General features: G+C 41.3%; 6 protein-coding genes across 7 annotated transcripts; 3 read left to right on the top strand and 3 right to left on the bottom strand.

Annotated features, from left to right (window-relative positions):
- The first annotated feature begins 7,193 nt into the window (after window positions 1-7,193).
- LOC110376813 (cuticle protein 18.6) lies at window positions 7,194-8,591 on the top strand. Its single transcript, XM_049837406.2, has 2 exons — window positions 7,194-7,318; window positions 7,512-8,591. The coding sequence occupies exons 1-2, from the start codon at window positions 7,307-7,309 to the stop codon at window positions 8,475-8,477; spliced, it is 978 nt and encodes a 325-aa protein (XP_049693363.2). The 5' UTR covers window positions 7,194-7,306; the 3' UTR covers window positions 8,478-8,591.
- Window positions 7,254-12,404, top strand: LOC110376808 (cuticle protein 19.8). 2 transcript variants are annotated; one of them, XM_049837407.2, is made up of 2 exons: window positions 7,254-7,318; window positions 11,492-12,404. In XM_049837407.2, the coding sequence occupies exons 1-2, from the start codon at window positions 7,307-7,309 to the stop codon at window positions 12,266-12,268; spliced, it is 789 nt and encodes a 262-aa protein (XP_049693364.1). In that variant the 5' UTR covers window positions 7,254-7,306; the 3' UTR covers window positions 12,269-12,404. The 2 variants fall into 2 exon arrangements, with proteins under 2 accessions (XP_049693364.1, XP_021191084.2); XM_021335409.3 differs by lacking the exon at window positions 7,254-7,318 and adding an exon at window positions 11,148-11,270.
- A 2,429-nt stretch (window positions 12,405-14,833) lies between these two features.
- On the top strand, window positions 14,834-17,216 carry LOC110376812 (larval cuticle protein A2B). The gene is made up of 2 exons (XM_021335415.3): window positions 14,834-14,916; window positions 16,709-17,216. The coding sequence occupies exons 1-2, from the start codon at window positions 14,905-14,907 to the stop codon at window positions 17,123-17,125; spliced, it is 429 nt and encodes a 142-aa protein (XP_021191090.1). The 5' UTR covers window positions 14,834-14,904; the 3' UTR covers window positions 17,126-17,216.
- Window positions 17,217-19,065: 1,849 nt separating this feature from the next.
- Window positions 19,066-21,024, bottom strand: LOC110376807 (outer dynein arm-docking complex subunit 4). The gene has a single exon (XM_021335408.3). It carries the CDS (start codon window positions 20,935-20,937, stop codon window positions 19,153-19,155), a length of 1,785 nt encoding a protein of 594 aa, XP_021191083.1. The 5' UTR covers window positions 20,938-21,024; the 3' UTR covers window positions 19,066-19,152.
- A 340-nt stretch (window positions 21,025-21,364) lies between these two features.
- Window positions 21,365-22,807, bottom strand: LOC126053958 (larval cuticle protein A2B-like). The gene is made up of 2 exons (XM_049837410.2): window positions 22,654-22,807; window positions 21,365-22,003 (listed from the first exon to the last, which is right to left on the bottom strand). Exons 1-2 carry the CDS (start codon window positions 22,663-22,665, stop codon window positions 21,425-21,427), a joined length of 591 nt encoding a protein of 196 aa, XP_049693367.2. The 5' UTR covers window positions 22,666-22,807; the 3' UTR covers window positions 21,365-21,424.
- Window positions 22,808-23,381: 574 nt separating this feature from the next.
- LOC110376811 (larval cuticle protein A2B) lies at window positions 23,382-24,384 on the bottom strand. Its single transcript, XM_021335414.3, has 2 exons — window positions 24,336-24,384; window positions 23,382-24,026 (listed from the first exon to the last, which is right to left on the bottom strand). Exons 1-2 carry the CDS (start codon window positions 24,345-24,347, stop codon window positions 23,442-23,444), a joined length of 597 nt encoding a protein of 198 aa, XP_021191089.3. The 5' UTR covers window positions 24,348-24,384; the 3' UTR covers window positions 23,382-23,441.
- Between the last annotated feature and the right edge of the window lie 346 nt (window positions 24,385-24,730).

Below are 24,730 nucleotides of genomic sequence, written 5' to 3' on the forward strand. Positions count from 1 at the left end.
CGGAACCCTAAAAACGAAATAATCTTTGGTAAGTTCACAACGTTGATATGCATCCATGAAAATGAATATAAGGACATCTGTACTCTATAGAGTATAGACGTTACATTGCGAAATTATCCTTATCCCATTCAATTTGCTCAAACTTCTATTGAATTTTGACTACTAAAACAATACAGAGCTCTTACAAATATTCTCAGAATTATTGTCAAGGAAAGCGTTTAGGTTCGTGTCGAGTTTGGCGACGGAATATAAAGCAGTGCCGCGACTTCGCCTGACGCAAGTGCCTCTGTGACGCATTCCTGACAGCAATGAGGTCAATAATTTGAGTCAAGGTATGTATGTGCACTACTTTTTAGGTCCGAGAGTATTTTGTGCACCATTTGAATTTCAGATTTGGAACGTGAAATGTGAAATGTTAAGTAAAGAGTGACGATATGAATATTTTATTTTTTAAATTGCTGCAATGAACATTGGTGCATTGTGGTACATTTGTGGTACGAATGGAAGCAATGCTTATCTATCTAGTAGGTATACATATTCAGTAAGTTGGCTGTGAAAATAGAGACTGCATTATTATATCGTGTTGTTTGTTAATAAATTCCCTGTCCCATGAGTCTCATGTGATACACACCGATTGTTTAACTATTATGTCTGCATCGTGGACAGTGAAGTGGTTAAGTTTTGTGTTTGGCCAATTTGTTTAGACCTTCTAAGTATTATGTATATAGATGGACCACATTGAAGCAAAAAAGCAATTACATAAAAAATTCTGATAGTAATTGCCAATTTCAGCTAATTCCGAGTAATTTTTTGCATGAATAAATTGCAACTAAGTACTCATTTAATGAGAGCAATTTAAAATGTGCTCAGCCTTAACCGGTTAAAATTTGATAAAATAAAGTTACATGATTATATGAGAGCGGTCTTTTCCTGCCGACAAAAGGATCAAGTAACATTGACCTTTGGTTTGTTTTATTTCAACTTTTTGCGGAACTTTTTATAAGTAAGGTCGAGTTTTTGGTCAGTCGAAATATTTTTGAAAATTATTCGGTATAACACTAATACAATAAAGGTGAAAGTTTATGAGGGTGTGTTTGTAGTCTTTGTAGGAGTAGGTATTTTTAAGTTGTTGTTGTTGTATATACCTATAAGTTCTCCACATGTGGCTGAAAGGATTTTGATAAAACTTGGATGTCAATGTCATGTACCTATATACATATATTTTGTCCGCCTGCAATACTCGGAAACGGGTGTAACAACTAGCGTAAGCTAGTTATAAAATAAAGACTCAAAAATAAGTTTTTACTCGCATATAATTTTGGATGAATTGTGGAATTTACAGAACAACCCATAAAATCCGATTACACAGATATGTGATAAAGGCAATATCAATTTGTGACACACTCATTAAACGCCAAATTAATTAATATTACTTGATTGTTACCGGTTTTCGTGAGGTAGGCATGGTCGTTATTAAGGTCCATTTGCAACCAAAATAAACAATTTATTTAGCACGAGGGAAGTTAAAAGTAATAATTTATGCTACTTCCTCTTTTTTAGAAATCGGTCAATGTCAGTAACTATTATGTATTAAGGTTTCCCACGGTCCGACATAATTGGGTGACGCTATAAATCCTACTGAAGTCTCTACGGTGCTATCCTACTCTCATACTATACTATTATATATTCATCGATTCAGCAATTTTTACGTTACAAGTAAACTATCTTGTTTTATCATTTTGTTTGCATTACGATTTGTGCTATGACAACTAAGGAGAAGGTATATATGTATATAGTACAGAAATGTGTTATTTATCAGATGTAATATTTGCAAAATCGCTGCTGTAAGTGTTGCTTATATACTAAAACTTTCTTCTTGAATCACTTTTACTCTTATCAAAATCTAACCATAAAGACAGAAAGCGCGAATGACCTTTGCTTTATACCATGCAGTATTGAATTCCCAAACTAAAACCACCATGAAAGAATGAGTCACATCAATAGATCAACAACTGTCATACATTTCACAACATGTTTGTTGGTACGTGTGTGTGTGTGACGGTAGTGTAGGTCACGTATGTTCCACGCATGCGCTGAAAAGGTCATGCGGCACTATCGAAAACCAATCGACACCTATTAATATTGTAAGCGCGAAATTTTGTTTGTGCTTCTTTCAAGCTGAAACTACTGGATTCCATCCGGTATTATTGATGAAAATTGGTAGTAACAACAAAATTGGTAAACGCGAAAATATGGTATGGATAATTGTTAGTTTTTCATGCTGAAACCACTGATGAAACTTGGCAGTAACATAGCATATGAAAAATTACATAGGTTTCCTCGCGATGCAGGTGAAACCGCGAGCAGAACCTAGTTATAATAAATGGACGAAGTGTCAAACTTTATGCTCCATTTGACTTGTTTAGGATGCAGTTAACTTAAAATTTACATAATAACTGTAATACTTATCTGAGTAGGAGGCGTAAAGTATAATGGCTATACTTAAAGGTTATAGTCGTAACTTCTTAGACACAAATTACTGGTTTCAATGAGATAAGTGATTTTAGAACTTAACTTAGTTTCATTAAAATGTATTAATTCAGAGTTTACCAATAAGTAAAACCAATTTACCTTTAAATAAAGGATGGTATAGTACTTATAGTGGTAGACATTTCAAGTATTTTGCATTTTCTTTGTACAGAACAACGATACAACACCATTAAAATTTACTATACTTTTCCGATGACTGGCGGTCATGGGGATTACCCAAATTTCGCAATAGCTGGACATAGGGTATCTACATCAACGGTGATCTTGAAATGAAACGTGTTTAGTATCACAAGGTGTTTCGTTGTATTCGTTATTTTATTTATTCAGCTATGGTACAAAATCGGTAGGTACTTACAATTGGGATAACAGCTAAATATGTAAAAAATCGTTTCACTGTAAATATAACAATAATTTTGTTACTTTTGTGAAAATTATCAATAAATCATTTACAGAAATTGAGCTTTTGAAATCGGTTTCAAAATACCTGTATACTAATGTAGTTAAATACAGGGAAAATCTTAATAAAAATAGCGCCTATTGAAAAATACAGCGACAGTGACTTTTCCTTCACTCACATTTTTCAACTTCATGACACATACTGATAAAACAAGACGGACTCTCAAGTATGGTCATTAAAAGCTACCGGTCATATCTTTCCACAAAGTTATGAGTACCGCAGGCTGGCAGCGACACGGCGCACGCGCTCCATTGCGCAACAATTGGCAACCTTGTGAAGGACGCGCGTGCGACGGCGGGAAAATGGACGCCATCGACTCGCGCGCATTTTCATGAGCCGCTAGCGGGCCGAGGCGAGGGTAGTTCAAGGGTGGAGTAATGAGGTTGCCTTCGAACTGTAGTGCATCTGTGAAATAATGCGTAGGTATTGCATAATGCAGTGGAACAGACTACTAAATGTTGACTGTTTTGCAGGGCAGCAGTAATTAATTTAACTGGTAAAGGACAATGGGCAGATTGGTATACCCCACCAATAGCAATGTCATATATATCATTGGATAGGCCTTTTTATGTAGAACAATATTTACTATGACAGCTTTGCTGAAATGTTTGTCCGTTCTGAGATATAGATCAAAAACTGTGCAAAAGTTAGAACTAAGTAATCTATTGATAACTCAAGTTTTTAAAGGAAAATCTAAGAACTACTAAGTGTAAGTCTTGTATGAAAGAAAATCAGATTACAGTATTGATTAGCATCAGTTTTAAGATTGTTTGTTATCTATATCTCAGAACGGACAAACAATAGAACAAAGCTGTCATAGTAAATGTTGTTCCAGTTAAAAAGACCTATCCAATGATATGTATGACTTTCCTATTGGTGCGGTTTCTCACTACGCCCAACATCCAGTTGGTACAATAAAAGGTTGAAATGCTACATAACAGTAACAATTATGGATCCTAACGGGCACAGTAGTACTTACAAGACTTAAAGTTATTAGTACTTAGATTTTCCTTTAAAAACTTGAGGTAACAATAGAATACTTAGTTCTAACTTTTGCAGTTTTTAACCCCCGACGCAAAAACGACGGGGTGTTATAAGTTTGACGTGTCTGTGTGTGTGTGTGTGTGTGTGTGTGTGTGTGTGTGTGTGTGTATGTGGCATCGTAGCTCCCAAACGGATGATCCGATTGTAATGCGGTTTTTTTTGTTTAAAAGGTATGTCAGTCGGGAGTGTTCTTAGCTATGTTTGGTGGAAATCGGTTCAGGTCTTCAAGGTCATCAGCTCGTTTGCTAGATGTCATAGGAATGTTACACGCTCAGTTTACTTGCAAGTATATGAGAGATCTGAAATTTGAAACACTAATGTCTTTTGGAACCACTGAGCTGGTCTGCTGTTAGGGCACGAAGGTAGGAGACGTAACCCTGAACTGCCTTTTAGTAAACCCATCGAGTTTGGGCTCGTTGAATTTGTCTTGACGAGTTCTCTTCATGTTTCTGATTGACGAGAACCTGATGCTGGAAATGGGATGTGGCGGATGAAACCCTGGAATGCCGGAATGAAACGGATAAACCGATTTATATCTTTGCTGAAAATCTAGAATGTCCAAAGGTTAATCTTTATTGTTTCTCAATCTGTGTAATTCTCCCAGAGCCAGTTTGTCATGAGGATTGTTAAACAGCTTCCTTTGGCCGAGATCGCATATAGCGACCCCATCTTAAGATAAAATAAATTAAATGAAAGAAGGAAAAATTAAGGAGCTCCTTTAAAAAGCATGAAATAAAATTAAATTATAAATTTCCAAAAAGTACGCAATAGTTATGTTAAAAACGTTAAACCCTATAAAAAGCAAAAAATAACTTTTAACACTACGTAAACTAAATTTTGACGTGTCGGGGGACCGCTTTTTACCTTCATAAATACTTACATAAATCAAATGATACCTACCTAATTACAACATTCGTTTAAAAAAATAACACGTAGGTATCTAAAGTAATGAATTAGAGCGGTCCCCCGACACGACAAAATTTAGTTTACGTAGTGTTAAAAGTTATTTTTTGCTTTTTATAGGGTTTAACGTTTTTAACCTTTTGTCATAACTATTGCGTACTTTTTTGGGTCGGGGGTTTTTTTAAATTTATTGATCTATATCTCAGAACGGACAAACATTTCAGCAAAGCTGTCATAGTAAATATTGTTCTACATAAAAAGGCCTATCCAATGATATATATGACATTCCTATTGGTGGGGTATACCAGGTCCCATATATTTGTGCCCATTGTCCTTTACCGCGGTATCAAAATATTGATTAAAAGTAAATGACGCAAATATCTGAAATCATTACGTTTTGCAGCGGGCCTTCGAAGAAAAATAGGAAGTCATTTATTTATCCGTATTCCTACAAACTAATTAAAGATGATAACACCCAGGCAAAATGTGAACCTATTGCCTACTATCATACCTGAGACATATAACCAAGCTAAGCCATAAAATACATTTCGTTGGTACAATCTTACTCCAGTACACAAAGGAAAGATTAATATGGTGTGCCAAACGTGGTCGCGAGCTAACGACCTACCATTAGGCGTCAGTCAAAATAGTGCACGAACTCCGGCCTTGCTAATACATTCACCCGAGAAAACTGATCGTTGTCATGCAAATGAGACTAATGGTAGTGAGGAATTTCTTACCAACTCTTACTTTAAAAACTGGTTAAAAGATAGTTCATGTTGTGAGATGTAAGTAGTTACTCTTTTTTATACTACACTGAAAACAGTTTACTTGCGTATTTTTCTTCTTTATTTATGTAGAGAGAAAATCCATAAACTGCGTAATAATAAAGTGTAACAGTTTTTGATGCAAATTGATGCATCAAATTACATGCCGATTCCTAAAGTATATGGCTGACTTTTCGGCAGTTACAGTACCCGTATTTGCAAAATAAATTGTCTCTGTCTTTGTATGCATAGAACACACTAGCAACTATTTTCAGAGACATTTTTGTTAGCAAACCAATTCCTGCACGCATCACAGATGAAACGTAACCTCGAAAATAAATCTGTTTCACAGAAATGGAGACATTAGAACAAACTTGTAATTCTAGTTTGCATTGCAAAGGATGCAAGTGTTGTATTTCGTAAGTTTTGTAGTTTTATGTTCGGAGCCTGTTTGAAATGTCGCCGCATATCCACGAATGTGCCGCTGACTGAACTAAACTGGACCACTTGATGTTAAACGTGATTTGTATGTGATGCAATAACTATGACTTTGTTTATTTTTATGAGGAATCGTAAATCTATATTGGTAATCTTAAGTATGCTAGCTTTTCGACCAAGATCTACTTGAAAAGGTATTTTTGCAATTTTGCAACTTCTTTTGCATTCAAACTTTTAAATTGGATCAGTAGTTTTGGAAAGATCGACAGACATGATACAAAATTTCATATAAATAATTTGATTGCTAATGCTCGATATATTTTATTTACGATACCTACATAGTTGATTAGACTAGACGTACGAGATCAAACAGAAATCAGAGTCCTATCCTGAAATAAGTTGCAGCGGAATGTGATGCGATAAGATGAATATCCACTTATTTATATGGATTTCCTAAGTTATTTTTCAGTACCAAAGTATATGATAATTCGTTTTGCTAAGCTATTGGTTACTAAAGAAAGTTAAAATGCAACTGAAAAATTATTATAGAGATGTTTTCATAAAAGCTAGTCGGGTCTACATATATGCAACCTGCATTTCAAACTTTGTAACTGAAGATTTGATAGAACCTAGAGGTCATTACGTTACTATAATTGTTTACCAATGGGCACACTGTGACTAATGGTCCTACAAAGAGTGAATGTCAATACGTGTTAAATACACATCGCCTTCTCGCCTTGAGCCTCCGAGGATCACTTCATTAAGCGAAGACATTTCAATCGCCATTATTATGCCATTCATGTCTTCATGTCACCATATGATTTCTTTTCGTAGCAACTTAACCGTGAAGATCGGCAAACACAAATCCTGAAAACATGCTTTTTCTTGAATTGCCCGAAGAATTGGTGTGACCGCGATGTTTCATAGGCCAAGTGTATTGCACAAGAAGCGCATTGTTTACGTGGCATTGTCCAGTCGTCCCATCGGCTCGCTCGTACGTGCGTACTTGAATATATTTAAATTTGGAGATGCCACCAGGATGAGGCAAGCGCTCCACCAACTACTATAAATGCCGTTAGTGTCAAACTAAGGGTACAGTTCACAGCTCTAAGCATCCCTGAACACATCTCAACTACAAACAGCAGACATGGCATTCAAGGTACGGACCGCAGTTGGATCTGTGAAGTGCAATATAACAGTGATTGTGAAATAGTGAAAAAACGCATTGAAAGTGATAAAAATGAGAAATACTGAACAATAGAAATATGAATAATTAAAGTATTAGACAAGTGCCGACAGTGAGTTATGAAGGTTTCGGAGAATCTATGGTAAAATACGAATTTTTGTTACAGCTGGTGGTTCTCTCCTGTCTCCTGGCCATTGCCCACGGCAGCGCAGTGCCCGCTGTTGCATACGCAGCGGCTGCACCTGTCGCAGCCAGGCTCGAGGAGTTCGACCCATTCCCACAATATCGCTTCGGATACGATGTCGCTGACTCCCTCACCGGCGACTACAAGAGTCAGACGGAGCAGCGCAGCGGTGATCTGGTTCAAGGACAGTACTCCCTGGTGGACTCCGACGGCACGCGGCGTGTGGTGGACTACACTGCTGACTCAGTGAATGGCTTCAACGCGGTGGTGCGCAAGGAGCCGCTGGTGGCTGCTGCACCCGCCGTCGTGGCCGAGCCCGCCGTGGTGCCCGCCCGCCTAGCCGCCGCTCCTGTGGCTGCCCGTGTAGTCGCTCAACCCGCCCCAGTTGTCGCCGCTGCAAGGTATGCGGCTGCCCCTGTGGCCGCTGCCGTCGCCGCGCCTGCCCCTGTGTACGCCCGCTACGCCGCCGCTCCCGTAGCCGCCGCAGTCGCTGCTCCCGCACCAGTCTATGCTCGCTACGCTGCCGCTCCCGTGGCTGCGGCCCCCGTAGCTGCCGCCCCCGTGGCTGCGGCTCCAGCCCCCGTTTTTGCCCGCTACGCGGCCGCTCCCGTCGTAGCACCCCGCTACGCCGCTCCTGTAGCGGCTGCTTACAGAGCTGCGTTCACATCTCCTGTTGCCGCGTACACAGCTCCTTACGCCGCGTACACAGCTGCCTACACCGCGCCCTTCGCTCCCCAAGTGGCTGCGTACACCGCGCCAGTGGCTGCCGCATACACCGCCCCAGTAGCTGCTGCGTACACGGCTCCCGTGGCTGCCGCGTACACGGCTCCCGTGGCGGCTGCGTACAGAGCCGCGCCCACCGCTGTGGCTCCGGCGGCTGTGACCACCGCACGCGCCGCTCCCGCCAAAATCGTAGAAGCCACCCCCGCCGGTTACCGATACCCTTGAATGCCATACTCTGACAAAATATGCCTGCATACCTCTGAAGACTTGATTTGTGTATAATATAGGTTTAAATATTTTTGTTTTTTATACGACTTGAAATAAACGAGTAACATTTTATGAATCTATTTTTAATCCTTATCCTAATTGATTCCAATTTTAATTGTTTGTTTATTGTATTAATTTGTGAGTTTGATGAACCATAGTCAATACTTTATTGCATTCCATAATGTAGTTATACAACAGTTATTTATTATCCCGTTATATTTAATTATGGACCCTAACTTCGATCCGACAAACGATGAAAACTTTCAATGTACCATCTCTACTTACAGTCTTGCCATAGGTCTATTAGGTCACCGTGGGTCCATAAATAAAAAAATACTTCAACCTCACAAAGCTCTTTGTCAGCCCCAATCAAATCATGACGGAACACGACGGTTTTTAGTTAGTAAGAGTCTGACACTCCCTCGCCGCTGCTAACCCACAGCGGGAGGGGTCATTTGATGATTTTTGACGTCGTTAAAAAAAAAGCCCCAATCAGATCACCCTCATTTTGTACAAGTAATTATTTTACAACCTTTACACATAAATATTTAATCAATTTAAAATAATTTTGACTTAGACATTTCAATTGTAATTTCATTATAATTTTCCATTGAATGATTTATATGGCCTTGTTATGATGCATAGGAATGAGAACCATATTGTGAGGAAGATTTCGAGCATGGATGAAGAGGAAGGGAATCAGAGAAGTATGGAGGACGAAGATTAAATATAAATTAGGATAAGGACGGAAGGTGATGATTAAAACTTGAATAAAGTTTTCTGAAATTATTTTATTTTCATGTGTTTCCATGTAGATAAATAAAAAGATCAGTTTGCCCGCTATCCCCTGGTCAGACCAATTTCTCTCAATTGCAAAGAAGGTTGAGAGAAATTGGTCAGACGCTAGATCGAAAAGAAAAGTTTGAACAAACAACTAGGACTACCAATTTAAAAGAACTCTGAAATGATGAAATTTTACACTTGTGTCAACTGATATTTCAATACAAATGCATCATGCTTTTATAAGTTTGGCCTGCACGTAACTATACAAGCTGTTGATTTGCATCCGTGCAATATTCAAGGACGTAAGTATGCTAATGATTCTCTACACAAATCAACAAACATATTGGTACGATTTTTTTTATTTATTTACGGAAGTCCGTCAGTGTCACCTAGCCTTATTTAAGCTTGGCGAGTGTGTTACTGGCCTAAAAACCACACTGCGCCCTCACACAAACACAAAGCATACGCAACGATCATTCATAAAATTGGGTTAATTCTGAAATACTATGAAATGACAAAAAAGGGAGTGCTTATTAGCTATTTCCCGTCTACTGTAATTCCAATCGATTATGTACGAATTTTATGTCAACCTCCTGAAATATATACAGATGCAAATCAACTGCTTGTATATGCGATGCAATTTAAGGTAACTAGTTCAAGCTATGAAATGAAAATTAGCAGCTGTATGTAGTTCTAATGTCATGACAACACAATAGTATGTCGAACTGATCTGATGATGGAGCCGGAAGATATGAACTGGTGTTGGAATCTGGAAGTAGTAACTTCATGATGGAACACGATACGTAATATCATATTAGTGTTTGGACTTGTTAGATAAGTCAGTTAAAGTTAATTACATTTAACTTTGTTTTAACACACTTATATAAGCTTCACCTGTAACTATGTACATGTAGGAAAATCTTGGTCTCTTAATTTAACTCACTTCCCGGCCTTCGATTAATACGCACACGCTCTGAGTTCTGATGACAATACATGACTAGCTAAGAAACGTCATAACAAATTCCAGAGACCTTAATCATGCTCATAGCCCTATCGGGGACGGTAATTTGACACGACCGGCGAGAGATCAGGCTGCAGGACCGATATTAAAGTCATCTAACTAACGTACTGTATGATGCATGGGTGATCACGCACAAACTTCCAGGCTCCGAGCTGCCTTGTAAAAGTCAAAAGTAAATTAGGGCTATGAGCACTAAGTAATTTATGAGTGAAGCGAATTAGTAACAAAAGTAGAAATAAAATACATACACGTGCAAATTGTGGGAATACATTATTTTTACTCCAAACTTTGTATGTACATACATATACATAACTGGGTTGCAAGAATCGTTTTATTTTTCGAATTGTAGTTCAGAAATAAATCAAGTCTTCTAGTAGAGCTGAAGAAATAATTTTTTCACAATTATCTTTGTTTCCGAAGGTGTGATTGGCTTGTAAAGCTTTTAGTGTTTCCGATTTGAATATATGCATATAAGGATAGTGAAATACGCAATTAGCAAAAATATTTAATCTTTTGCCTTACTTAAAATAAGTAAGCCACTTATTATTACTTAGTTCTTAGTCCCTGTCTCGTGCTATAATAACTGAAACTGAGTTAATAAGTAACTGTTACTGTCATTATCATATATTGTTATTTTCAATAGTAGTTTATCATTGAAGTCGAATTACATGTTACACGTGAAACATGAAAAATCACATAGAAAACTAATTTGGTTTTGCAATTTTCTACGACATTGTTCCACCGTCGTCGCTGTCGCTGCGCACACGGCTCGCGGCCGGCTCGTACGTGCGTACTTGAACATATTTAAATTTGGAGATGCCACCAGGATGAGGCAAGCGCTCCACCAACTACTATAAATGCCGTTAGTGTCAAACTAAGGGTACAGTTCACAGCTCTAAGCATCCCTGAACACATCTCAACTGCAAACAGCAGACATGGCATTCAAGGTACGGACCGCAGTTGGATCTGTGAAGTGCAATATAACAGTGATTGTGAAATAGTGAGATAATTCCCTGAAAAGTGATAAAATGCAGTTTTAATATTTTTGTGGGAATGTGCAATTAAATGAGTGTCTTCCTGAAAAAACACTAACTCGTCGAAATCTACAATCCGTCTAATGGGATACCTATTGTTTGTCCTATAATATAATACTAATCGTTTGTTTCAGTTGGTAGTCCTCTCGTGCCTCCTGGCTCTCGCTCACGGCAGCGTGGCCCCCGCGGCTATCGCAGCGGCTCCCGTGGCGTACGCCGCAGCCCCCGTCGCCGCCAGGCTGGAGGAGTTCGACCCTGTCCCACAGTACAACTTCGGATACAACGTAGCTGACTCACTCACCGGGGACTACAAGAGTCAGACGGAGCAGCGCAACGGCGACCTCGTGCAAGGACAGTACTCCCTGGTGGACTCCGACGGCACGCGGCGCGTGGTGGACTATACTGCTGACTCAGTGAACGGCTTCAACGCGGTGGTGCGCAAGGAGCCGCTGGTGGCCGCTGCGCCCGCCGTCGTCGCCGAGCCCGCCGTGGTGCCCGCGCGCCTGGCCGCCGCCCCTGTTGCCGCCGCGCCGGTCGTGGCTGCCAGATACGCAGCTGCCCCTGTGGCCGCTGCCGTCGCCGCGCCTGCCCCTGTGTACGCCCGCTACGCTGCCGCTCCCGTAGCCGCCGCAGTCGCTGCTCCCGCACCAGTCTACGCTCGCTACGCGGCTGCCCCCGTCGCTGCCGCTGTTGCTGCCCCCGCCCCAGTGTACGCCCGCTACGCCGCCGCGCCTGTTGCCGCCGCAGTGGCCGCTCCTGCCCCCGTATACGCTCGGTACGCGGCCGCTCCCGTAGCCGCCCCAGTCGTAGCAGCTCGCTACGCCGCCGCCCCAGTTGCCGCCGCTCCCGTCGCGGCCTACAGAGCCGCGTACTCTGCGTACCCCGCAGCAGCGTACACCGCCGCCTGGTAGATCGCCACTACCTACATGCCCAATTCTAACATAATGACATTAGCAAACCACTAAAGACTTGACTTGTACATACTACTAGATTTAGCTATTTTTGTTTACTTTTTACAAAATGAAAATAAATGTTTGAGATTTTAAAGCTTTTTTAAATTATGTTCCTACTTGTGTTATACAAAAACAATAATTATTACAATATGAAGCTAAGGCAGTATAGTATGCAGTTATCCAGTTATTCCACATGCATATACTAGGTGATACGCGAGAAATAAAATATACAAAGAAGAACTCTGTGTAAAATTAAGCGGAAAGCATTTTCTTTATCAAAAGGAAATAGGAATAGAATTTAAGGTAAAGCGTAGACAGAGAAATATATTTAACTCATTGATCTACTTATTTACTGCTAATGCGACTGGTCAACTATGTAACGGATCTGGTTTACGCAAAAAACCTATAGGCAGGATGGGGTTTAGATTTGGTAATTTGCAACGCAGTGATATGCGTTGCAAATACACACGTAATCCAGTTTGTCGACTGTTTCCGCTACAAAGGGCGTTCTTTTTACCGTACCTATATTTAATATTATGCTATGATGAGACAATGTTTTTATAAGAAAACGGTTTCATAATATTAGAACAAAAAATATTTTAAATAGGTCACGGTTTTCAGTGTAGTTATACTCCTGAAAATCTAAAAGACACATACCTATGAGGCATTCAGGCATCTCTTGTCGAAAAGCCTTGTAGCATTTTAGCAACAAAGTGAATCGAAAATGAAATGAATGAAAAATGTTAGTGGTAAATACATATATGTGCATTCTTACAAGAGCCATATCTATGTTTATTTATTTGCTTTAACTAACTGATATTGAGAACTATTGGACCAGTTAGTAAAAATCTTTCCAAGCTTTGTCCATTTATCCAGGAAGGTTAAAGGCTACTTTTAGTAGTTCCCTCAGGAAGCGAATGGAACCACTGGCGGGAGCTAGTAAGTTACAATAGTGGAATCAGTGACTATAACGTAAAAGCATGACATTCACATTCATTGTTATACTGAAGACGCTGTATCACATTCGGTTTTCCCTTTGTTGTATAAGCAGCAGTTTTGACAAATGTTATCAATCACATCAATAGTTTGGTATCGACAAGTGTGCGCCTAATATTAATAGCAGCTAAATGCTGCCTGATGTCTGCCTGTGATTTATACTCATGCCTTTAGGTATGACAAAATAAATGCTATCCACGATTGCATGTAGTGGCAAATAAACTGCTGTTTAAAATCTACACGTATAACTATCATCAAGAACTTACAAATTCTTTCACTTATAACTCGTATTTCAGGTCATTTTATGTATGTGGATATTCTTAGCACAAATATTCATCTTTTACAGGACAAATGAGTTAGGATTATGTTTTCACTATTCATGTATGTTAATCATTAACTGCCTCGTTGGTCTAGCTGCCGCAAGTGCGGCTGCTGAGCACGAGGTCTCGGGTTCGATTCCCGAGTCGGGCCGAAATCGCTTTGTGGGTTTTAGAAGACTTTCACAAAGCAGCCCGGAGCCTGGAAGCTGGTGATTGATACACCCGTGCATCGGAGAGCACGTAAATGTCGGTCCTGCGCCTGATCTCTTTCCGGTCGTGTCGGATAGCCGTCGAGCCGGGTTATGAGAGGGAAGGAATAGGGAGTGCACCTGTGTCTGCGCAAATGATCGTGCACTATAATATGTCCTGCGTAGTTGGCTAATCTCCTAACATGAGAAACCGCCGTAGCCGATAATCGTCTAGGAGGACATCATCATCATGTTAATCATTACTAACTGTTCTCCGCAGTTCCACCCTTGTCTCGAGGCAACCACTTACCATAACCTATGTCGGCTGGCCTATATTTTTCCTGAGAATCTAGATTCAAGAATATCTGCACTAAACATTTCAATCGATTCAGTAGTTTTTATATGAAAGTGCGGCAGACAGGCAGCTATTTACGCATTTATATTATAACTAAGAGATCTATATTTCGCTTATTTGCAATTTAGATGGCACTATAATCAGCTTGCAAGGTTGTCAATATTTTTGTAATTTACTGTACTTGGAGTTAAATAAAATATGTTTTTGATTAAAACCAAAACGAATTCAAAATGATTGTTGATATGTCAAAGAAGCAGTCAATCGTTTTGCATTTTCTCATTTTTCCATAAAGGACATCAATTTCGAAGTTGGAACTTTTGCAGAATACTGTTCAGTCACAAGATGATTTATATGTATGAGTCCATGCGTGCATTAGGTTTGATGATCCGACCATATTGTTATGGACCGTATCCTGCAAAATCCGATTTCACTTATGAATTCATGTCCCATGTGAACACAACGTTACAAGAAGTCTTAGGGTGACCACAATTTCTGAGAAAAATTTTAGCCAACCAATCAAACCCGGAAAACCTACACCCAAAAACAACGAAAGCAAGTTCGTGAAACGTAACATGTATCGCAAGAGTCATTGCGTTCGATAACTTTCTTCAACGAAGCGGCTTGTATGGACCTCACGTCCCGAGTTGCGAAGTGCTCGATATATAACGCGGGGGCGGCTGGTGATGGCACATTCCACCTCGAGGACTGTGACCATCCCATCCTAAGCAAACAGACATGGACTCCAAGGTGAGTTTTTTTCAACAAAATTTTAGTAATTAATCTATTTTGAAAAAAAAAATTGCGTAATTTTCCAGTTTTAGTTGAGTGTTCTAATTGGTTTATTATTGAGACATTAAGTAATGCCCTTTTGATTTACTTTAATTAACAATCGCGATCATAATGATAACAACATGTTTTCTTTTCATTAACATATTGATATGTTTTGATCTAATTTTAAATCCCAAAATTGTCAGTAGCCTTAAGCCTCTAAATAATTTTTCATTGCACTTAAAATAATTATATAGGTAAGTAAACAGTGTCGGTCAAAGTTCACATCTAATTCTAAGATAATCAGACAAGCGTCTATACCAGTGAGTCGTGCAGTTTCGGTGCGCACACGCATATTGACCAACGCGATCCATATCGGGACTCTTTGCGACACTACCTTCTTTCTGGCGCTTTCGATTCGTCCCTGCATAGACAACCTACCTCAACCTGTCAAATTTTTTCAATAGATTTTCAACCTTATCACAATAGTGGAAGGTTAATATTCGATTGGTAAAATTTGACAGTGAATTAGTTCACTACCTTTTTAAAACATTTATTTCATCCAAAGAAAGGTCCAATTTCATGGTCAAGGGTGAATATAAATATATTATATTGTTGAAAGACACTTTTATTGATCTTTTTCATTGAAGTTTTAATAATAATTGATGACTAATAAATACATTTGTAGTGCGACCTTAAGTTCCAACCCAATAGTTCATTGTATGTTAATGTGAAGCATGAAAGCTTGTGATTTATTAGATAGTCATCGTTATTGAATTGTGAAATGCACAAATGATGTTAACAATAAGCAGTGTATCCCTTGGGACTTCGTGAAACCGGCTTATTGGATTTACTATAGTTCTAACATAAATATATCCCATGAGGTTTAATCAATACATAGAAGAGGCTCCGGTAATTTTTTCTCAGTAATTTTAGAGTTCATGTAGTAGGAAACTATTGTTAATATTGTATTGTAGTTGAAAAGACTTCAACGCGCGAAAAGGGATTTAGTTTTATCGGCAAAGCGATTCGTAGCGATATCATGACATCAAAATCGCAATACCAAGCTTAAAATGCAAGTTTTTTATTAAATAGGTCTTATAAATGGGTCAAATATATAAATAAAAAGAATATAGAGCAAACAATGTAATTTACTGCACAAAACGGCTGCGCAAACTCGTAAAATTGCAGTCAGTCAGTCAATTAACATTTCGTTAAAATTCAAGCAAAGACTTCGGTGCATACATTTATTGTATTAAGATTCCCATCGCGTGTAGTTACGAAGAAAGGGTTTAAAGCATGTTGCAAGGCTAGTGGACGCCGCACTTGTAAACAATGCTATCGTTACTCAATCTTATTAAATTATTGTGTAACACTTATTGCGATATTAATACGTCATATTTTATTCTGTGGACGTCGTTTGGAGAAATTGATTTGGTAGTGACATATAGAAATGTAATATATAGACGTACTAAACAGGATATTGTAACTATGATACTTCCTTGAAGTTATAAGAGAAAACCACACTTTTGTGAATGTCACTTGCGATAATTTTTTTTTTTTTAAAAAGAGAGACTGTGTTACTGGGAAGTTTGCTGCGCCAATTCTTCTTCCCAGTTATGACGCGTAGTAAGGTGAAGAGTGGGTGTTTTTGGGGCTGTCTCATCTAATCCTGACGCTTAAAAAGTGCTGTTTTGCACCCTACTTTGAATAAACGATTTTTGATTTTGTCATAATAACAATAATTTTAACACTACTCCTTCTATTTCAGATTGTAGTATTCATCTGCATGGTAGGCGTGGCTTGCGCGAGCGTCGTGGCTCCCGTCGCCGTAGCCCGCGTAGACCCACTCCCCCAATACTCCTACGGGTACGACGTCCAGGACTCCCTCACCGGGGACTACAAGGGCCACCAGGAACACCGAAACGGGGACCTCGTCACCGGCTCCTACTCAGTCGTCGACCCCGACGGCACCAGGAGAATCGTCGACTACACAGCTGATCCTCTTAACGGCTTTAACGCGGTTGTACGCCGCGAGCCGCTCGTAGTCGCAGCCCCCGCGAGAGTTGTAGCTCCGGCCCCCGTCGTAGCTCCAGCCCCCATTTTAGCAAGAGCACCAGCTCCGGTCTTCGCCCCCGCCCCGGCCCCCATCTTCGCCCCCAGGCTACCAAACCCCTACTACTTTTAGATGAATTATTACAATTTTGTTGTTGATATGTTTACTCTTAGGACTTTTATACTATTGTTATTTATGTAAATAAACGCTTTTGATACTTTTATTTGATGTTTCTTTATTAGCTAAAGCAAATAATTCATCACGATTATATAATACCATACCTAAATATCATGGACAATGAAGTTGGAATATACCATGAGCGTCCATGAAGAACAAATTATACTCATTTCTTTAAATTTTAAAGGCGGCCTAGAAGTGTTGTAGATTCATGCAGCATAAGAGATGGGAATTTTGTAGAGAGATCTTGTGAAAATCTCAAATATGACACTAGAGAAAAATAAAGGTTATGAAAATACATAGATAGTTTACTAACAAAGCTGTTGTATAAATAATTAAAACTTCATGAGTCTTATGTAATTTTAAAACTAGTGCAATATAACTGGAAACTAACAAGTGCTACAATTTCAAAACACTTTCAAAAACCACCTCAAAAGCGGCCTAAGGCTAGAAAATACATACATAGTTGATTTGAAGGAAACAAGATAAAGATCAATTATTACTAAATTATAGATATAGATAAATAATACGACTCGACACATGTTGAATCTTTAACGATTAAACCAATTTACAGCAGCTAAATCATATAAGATCATAACTTAATATCCACCGAACAATATCTACCCAAAACTCTTAGAGACTTGACTACCTGGAATCTGACCGGCCTTTATACCACACGATATTGAACAGTACCTATAGGTATGTCTATACCTACAAGCTTCGGATCGGTGCGCGGGCGCAGGACGCGGGCGCTCACATTCCGGTGAAGATCGCGTCCTTGCCTTGGTTAAGCACCTCAATTAAAAGCGAAAGTTTCAATAAACTGTCATACATGTACGAGGTTCGGTTACCGGATCGGGTTCGTGACGTCACATAACTGATCACGAGTGGACGCCCGCTGAATATAAAACGAGAGCGTGCACTGTAAGCGGCAGTTCTATCCTTCCGTCGAACATTACTACTACCAAAATGGCATTCAAGGTACTTAAGTGACTCATTTAAATTTTGCAAAAAATGATTTAACAATATTAATCTTATATTTTAATTTGTGTTACAGTTTGTCGCCCTATCTTGCCTGTTGGCTGTGGCGAGCGCTGGACTCCTGCCGGCCGCTCAAGTGTCCTACTCCGCCCCTCTGGCGTACACCAGCCACGCCGTCCAAGCTGCTCCTGCGTACTACGCCGCTGCCCCCGTCGCCAAGATCGCCGCCCCCGTAGCCTACGCTGCCCCCGTCGCTAAAGTTGAGGCTTATGACACCAACCCCCAGTACAGCTTCTCCTACGACGTGCAGGACGGACACACCGGAGACTCCAAGAGCCAGCACGAGACCCGTGATGGTGACGTCGTACACGGCTCCTACTCCGTGGTCGACCCCGACGGCACCAAGCGCACTGTCGAGTACACTGCTGACCCCCACAACGGTTTCAACGCTGTCGTGCACAAGGAGCCCCTCGGTCACGTCGCTAAGGTCGTCGCTCCCGTCGCTAAAGTGGTCGCCCCCGTAGCATACCACTCTGCCCCCGTGGCATACGCCGCCCCCGTCGCCAAGATCGCCGCCCCCCTGACCTACCACTCCGCCCCTGTGGTGCACGCCGCCCCAGTGGCCTACTCCTCCCCCATCTACCACCATTAATTAAACTGATTATTTAAGGATAATCTTATTTGTAAATAAATTAAATATTTATTATAAAAGTTTCTGACTCTCTTTTCTATCTTTTGTTAGACAATCATATTTCGTCCAGATTTATTGTTATACTACTTATTCTAAGTGGTTGAGATGACTGCCGATAGATATAGAAACAGAAATCATTTTGTGTCGACTTCAAATAAAATTGTAAAAAGGAGGAGTGTTGAATAAGTAGGTACTAAATAAAACTATTGTACAAAGATATGTACACTGGTAATTATTATTAAAAAAATAAGATAATTTGAATATAAATGAAAAATTGCCTCCAATGAAAAGACCGTTCAAAATATAAACATTAAATATCAAATACTTGGTATCCGGCGACATCGGACTTGGGCGCGGCTGGGAGCACTTGCTCAGGCCCCGGGATGACGGACAGGCCGCGCTGGCGTCGCTTCTTGCGCTCGGAGCGCGTGTCGCCCACAGCATCGGACTTGCGCGGCAGCACGGAGAACTGCCGCCCCACTGGCACCGTCGAGATGCGCTTGAACAGCACCTGCGTCTCCACGCGAGTCTCAGGATCCATCACCGACATGATCTGCCGCTCGCGCACCGTTATCGCCTTACGATCGTCACCAGTAACCGCCTCAGTCGCCATCTCTGCGCACTTAGCTAGGAAGGCCTGCACTCTTTCTGGATCCTGTAATTTCTTCGACCATTCGTAAGCTTCTTCTACTTCTATACGCACTTCATTTGCGTTGCCTTGTTGCATGTCACCGCTCATCAGAACAAAACATCCGTTTAGCCACCATGTGATATTTCCCAACTCCTGAGCTTCTCTCTGACATCTCTTCGCATAAAACTTGGCTAGTGCGAAATTTTTTTGCGTGGAAAGCAACCGAGCTAATTCATACATTAACCAACATTTCATTGTAGCATTTTCACACATATCAAGAGTCAGCATTACTTTCTCTGTGGCATGCTTAATGTCAATGAATTTGTAAGGATAATTTGCCATGACAGAATCAAACGACGTGGGACGACCGACTGACAAGCCCATAAGGAATGCTATTCTGCGGCGATTACCACGTTCACTAAGTGTATACGATAGTCTATGCTGCGACAGATATCCTTCTCCAACTGCTCTGTACAAGCGATCGGTATAAATCTCTTTGTCTGGCAATGTTCTCGGAGTCTTCACATCGAGGAACATCTGCATGCGCTCGGCCTGAGATATCAAATCCATTATACGATGCTCGCGCATGCTCTTCTCAATCTGTTTCAATAAGCGCTCTGCGGTCTTTGCACCCGTTTCTCGTTCTTGGATCAACACAGCCTCCCTGTACTTAGTCTGGTGTTTAGATTCTGCCTTTTCAGCTAATTTAATAGTGTAGTATGGTCTTTGTGCACGTAACATTTCTTGTCTTTCACTGAGAGATCGTAAAGCCTCTTTCACAATTTCTTTCAGTTCTATGCTACCACTTGAATTTGCAGACATAATTCTAGGATCTTCCATGAGCTCTTGAAGAAAAAATTTATCATACGCCATAGGTCCCAGGTATTTCATTGCAAGTACACGAGCTAAAGTGCAATGCTTTCTGGCCTCCATTTGTGTCATTTTGCGCTTACGTTCTTGCTTGGGAATGCGGTTTACGTGTAACACTTTTTGAGGCTCATCCTCATCAGGTGGGCCCGTTTCGAGTTGTTTAATGAGCGGTAAGAAGTCCAACATAACATTACCAGCATTTACTCCGACACAATCCTGGATAGTTTCGAGTCCTTGGTTGATGCCTTCCATGAAGTAGGGTGGTTGTCGGCGCAGACGCAGGCCGCGGAAGTTCATGACGACAGAGCGCTCGAAGTCGGACATGGTGTACATGGCGCGCGCCTGCATGTTGCGCGCGTTCATGTTGCCGGGCGATAGCTTGAGCGCCAGCTCGGCGTCGGCGTACGCCTGCACGGGCCGCACGGCGTCCGCGCACACCTGGCTGCGCCCCGTCAGCGTGCGCACATCCTCCGCGTTACTCTTAAACGCTTCATCATAGGACGCTTTCGCCTTCTCGAACTGTTCCAGTCGCCGCAAGTACGCTCCCCGTTCTCGGTACACTGTGAGCGCGCCATAAAGTTGTTTCTCCTCCATTTTAGTGTAATATAAATAAATAAACCTCTACAAATTAAAAAAAAAATCTTTAAAATCTAAAGTTTTATGAATCAGACGGCTGTCCAGTTTTGACAGTAAATAAATTCTCTATACTTTCTGCGCATGCTTTTCGCACAAAGCAGGTTCTAAACTACGAGATTAGTACATTCATGCATAAACTATGTTTTAAATAGATTGCAAACTAAATCAAACGAATGCGAATGCGACAGGAGTACAAAAAAACAGGCAAATGATCAAGGACTATTTTTGAAACCAAACCAATCTTGCATCAGAATTGTCTAGGCTAACAACCCTAGTTATAAATATGCAAGTAACTTTTTTTATTATAATGTAGGCACAGAGAGGTTCGTTCGTTACACAGGTGTTAGAAATAGTTGGATCTAAAACAATAAATCGAAACTCTATATATCGTTTAAAAATTTTATTAGCCATAGTTGTCAGTCATTAGGAAACGGGTAGCAGATGTTTAGACGGCTACGACGGGTGCAGCAGCAGGGTAGGCGAAGGGAGCCGCTGCGTACCGCGCGAAGGATGACGTGTAGGCGGCGGCCACTGGTGCGGGGTAGGCCAGCCTAGCCGCAGGGGCGTACGCAGCAGTGTATGCTACAGGCGCAGCTGCGTATCTGGCAGCCACGACGGGAGCGGCGGCGACAGGGGCAGCGGCCACGGGAGCGGCGGCCAGGCGCGCGGGCACCACGGCGGGCTCGGCGACGACGGCGGGCGCGGCGGCCACCAGCGGCTCCTTGCGCACCACCGCGTTGAAGCCGTTCACTGAGTCAGCAGTGTAGTCCACCACACGCCGCGTGCCGTCGGAGTCCACCAGGGAGTACTGTCCTTGCACGAGGTCGCCGTTGCGCTGCTCCGTCTGACTCTTGTAGTCACCAGTGAGGGAGTCCGCTACGTTGTATCCGAAGTTGTACTGTGGGACAGGGTCGAACTCCTCCAGCCTGGCGGCTACGGGTGCGGCCGCTACCAGGGGAGCGGCGACGGCTGCTGGAGCCAGTCCAGCTCGCGCCACAGCCACGAAGCAGGCGAGGATGACAAACTGGAACAAATCGGTTATTTTCTTAAGTCACCGGTCGCATTTAACGCCGTACATTACTTAGTTGTACTTGAAACAGTGACACGGTTTTACGAGGGCGAGACTAGTGCAGTTGCGCAAACGCACACGCGGAGAAATTACTAACAAGCTGAGGATACTTGCTCGTCAAGGACACGCGAGGTGTCGCCTCACGCATGCCAATGAGCTTTGACCAGTGAGACACTACACAAGAATTTGTAGTTTATATTTAAAATCAATTAATTAGTTACTAGAAAGAATTAGATGACTCAGATGGTAGGAGAATTAGATGGTAATTTTAATGTATGCAAGTTTAAACATGGTATTTACGAAAGACTTCCAGAAAATAAAAATAATGACAGTACATAGTTAAATTCAGATGTATTTACACTCAGGATTCATTTGCAGCTTAAAATCAAGTTGTCATAAATAGTTATAATATGTAACCTTTAGGGCACAGAAATTATTATGAGAGATTTTTTTAATGGTCATGTATCTGAAGCCATTTAGGAATTTAACTTAATTTGAAAATGATTACAAGTTATCACTATTATAAAAACTTATGGATCTAATTAATAACTTTTTATTGATACCAAATAACAAAGATTACTTTAGTTACTTTGAAAAGACATTACCTTAAAGGCCATTTTAGTGGATGAGGAGGAGTTGTGGATCGAAGTGATGTTCGACTATGCTCCCGTTGTCTCTGGCGAGGTATATATAGCGGGCGCGGGTTGTGACACAGCCTCAAGTTCGCGCTTAGTATTGTGTGTGCGCTTCAATAGGGATGTGCGCGCAATTGGAAATGAGCTACAATTTGTCAATGGCGGAAAATTTGAACGCGTTCTTGACTTTTGTCCAACTATTATGAAATTAAAAAATAAGATTACATACTTATTTTTTGTGTGCTTATTAGGATATAGTTAAAAGAGCAACAGAACATACAGGGAAATTCCTGGGAAAGTAAAAGAGCCTAAGTAGTTTCAACCGATCACATCATGACGCTTCATGATCGGATGAAACTCGTCAGTTCACGGTCGGTGTAAGTACTACATCATATCTAGTTCCTTTATTTCGCAAAAAGTTCGTTAGGTGAAGTCATATTCGACGAGTCATATTAATTTGTAGATCTTCAATAATTAATTGTCATATAAGATCAAAAACCAACTTATATAGTTATGACCACCGTCTTACCAATATCATTTACCCGGTACCTGCAATTGGTTGTAGAGGTCAAATTGACAATCGCTGTGTTATTCGGATGAATAAATAAATGTTTTACAAAGTCATCGATTGGAGGCTGAACCCAACATAGTTGGGAAAAGGCCAAGCATGTGACCAAAGGTGAAAAGAAAGAGTTAGATAAGTTCAATAATTTAGTTGTTTATTTTCAGTCATCATAGGATACAAACCTATAAATCAATCAATGGTGGTAGATGGGAGCGGAGTAGGCGAGGGGAGCGCTGTGCACCACGGGGGCGGAGTGGTAGGTCACGGGGGCAGCGATCTTGGCGATGGGTGCGGCGTATGCGACGGGGGCAGAGTGGTAAGCCACAGGAGCAGAGTGGTAGGTGACAGGGGCGGCAATCTTTGCGACGGGGGCGGCGTACGCTACAGGGGCGACGACCTTGGCAACAGGGGCGACGACCTTAGCGACGTGTCCGAGAGCCTCCTTGCGCACGACGGCGTTGAAACCGTTGTGCGGGTCAGCGGTGTAGTCCACGGTGCGCTTGGTGCCGTCGGGGTCGACCACGGAGTAGGAGCCCTGCACGACGTCACCGTCGCGGCTCTCGTGCTGGCTCTTGGAGTCGCCGGTGAGACCGTCCTGCACGTCGTACGCGAAGCTGTACTGGGGGTGCGCGTTGTACTCCTCCACCACCTTGGCGACGGGGGCGGCGTATGCCACGGGGGCAGCGTGCACTACGTGCGCGGGCGCCGAGTACGTCACGTGCGCTGCTGGGAGCAGACCAGCGCTCGCCGCCGCCACCATACACGCGAACAGAACAAACTGGAAATATAAAATTAGGATTAAAATGTTTTTATAAACATAACTCCCTTTCGGACGTATTGGGGTAATTAAGCAATTTGTAAATTAGTCGGTCAAGTCATGATATTAGATGTAAAGCCAAAAACCATCTTAATTTCAATTGCAGGGGCTGTAAACTTCTGAAACATTGCTGCAACCCTTTCACTAATAGACTATTGTCGCGGGGTACCCAAAAACAAGCAAAAACTACACCGGGAGCGAGTTAGAATTTCTTCTAAGTTTACTATTCTCAATGAAATGTATAACACCCCAATTGCCTGATCAATTTACCTTGAATGCCATTTTAGTGAAGTGTATCAATCGAGTTCTAAAGAACGTATGATATGAATTAGGATTATGCACTGCTGTTTTATATGACTATAATAACGCCCGGGGCGAAAGCATTGGCACTCATTGTACCGGTCGATGACTTTGCTTCGATCAATTAACGCGTTAAACCTTGTTTTTGTCTTTGACATTTAATGAAGTTGTTTACATTGCAAACTTGCGTGTTGGTTGATCTATTGTTATAATTTATTAAATTCAAATTAGGACATGACCAGCGCTTAGATAAAAATAATGTTGTTATATTCGTTTTGACGCTATTATTTCATATTCAATTTATTAAAACTAGAGAGTTTGAAAACAATGAATTAACTATACACTTTTCATATTCATCAACATTT

Source organism: Helicoverpa armigera, chromosome 23 (genome assembly GCF_030705265.1).
Source record: "Helicoverpa armigera isolate CAAS_96S chromosome 23, ASM3070526v1, whole genome shotgun sequence".
Classification (NCBI taxonomy): domain Eukaryota; kingdom Metazoa; phylum Arthropoda; class Insecta; order Lepidoptera; family Noctuidae; genus Helicoverpa; species Helicoverpa armigera.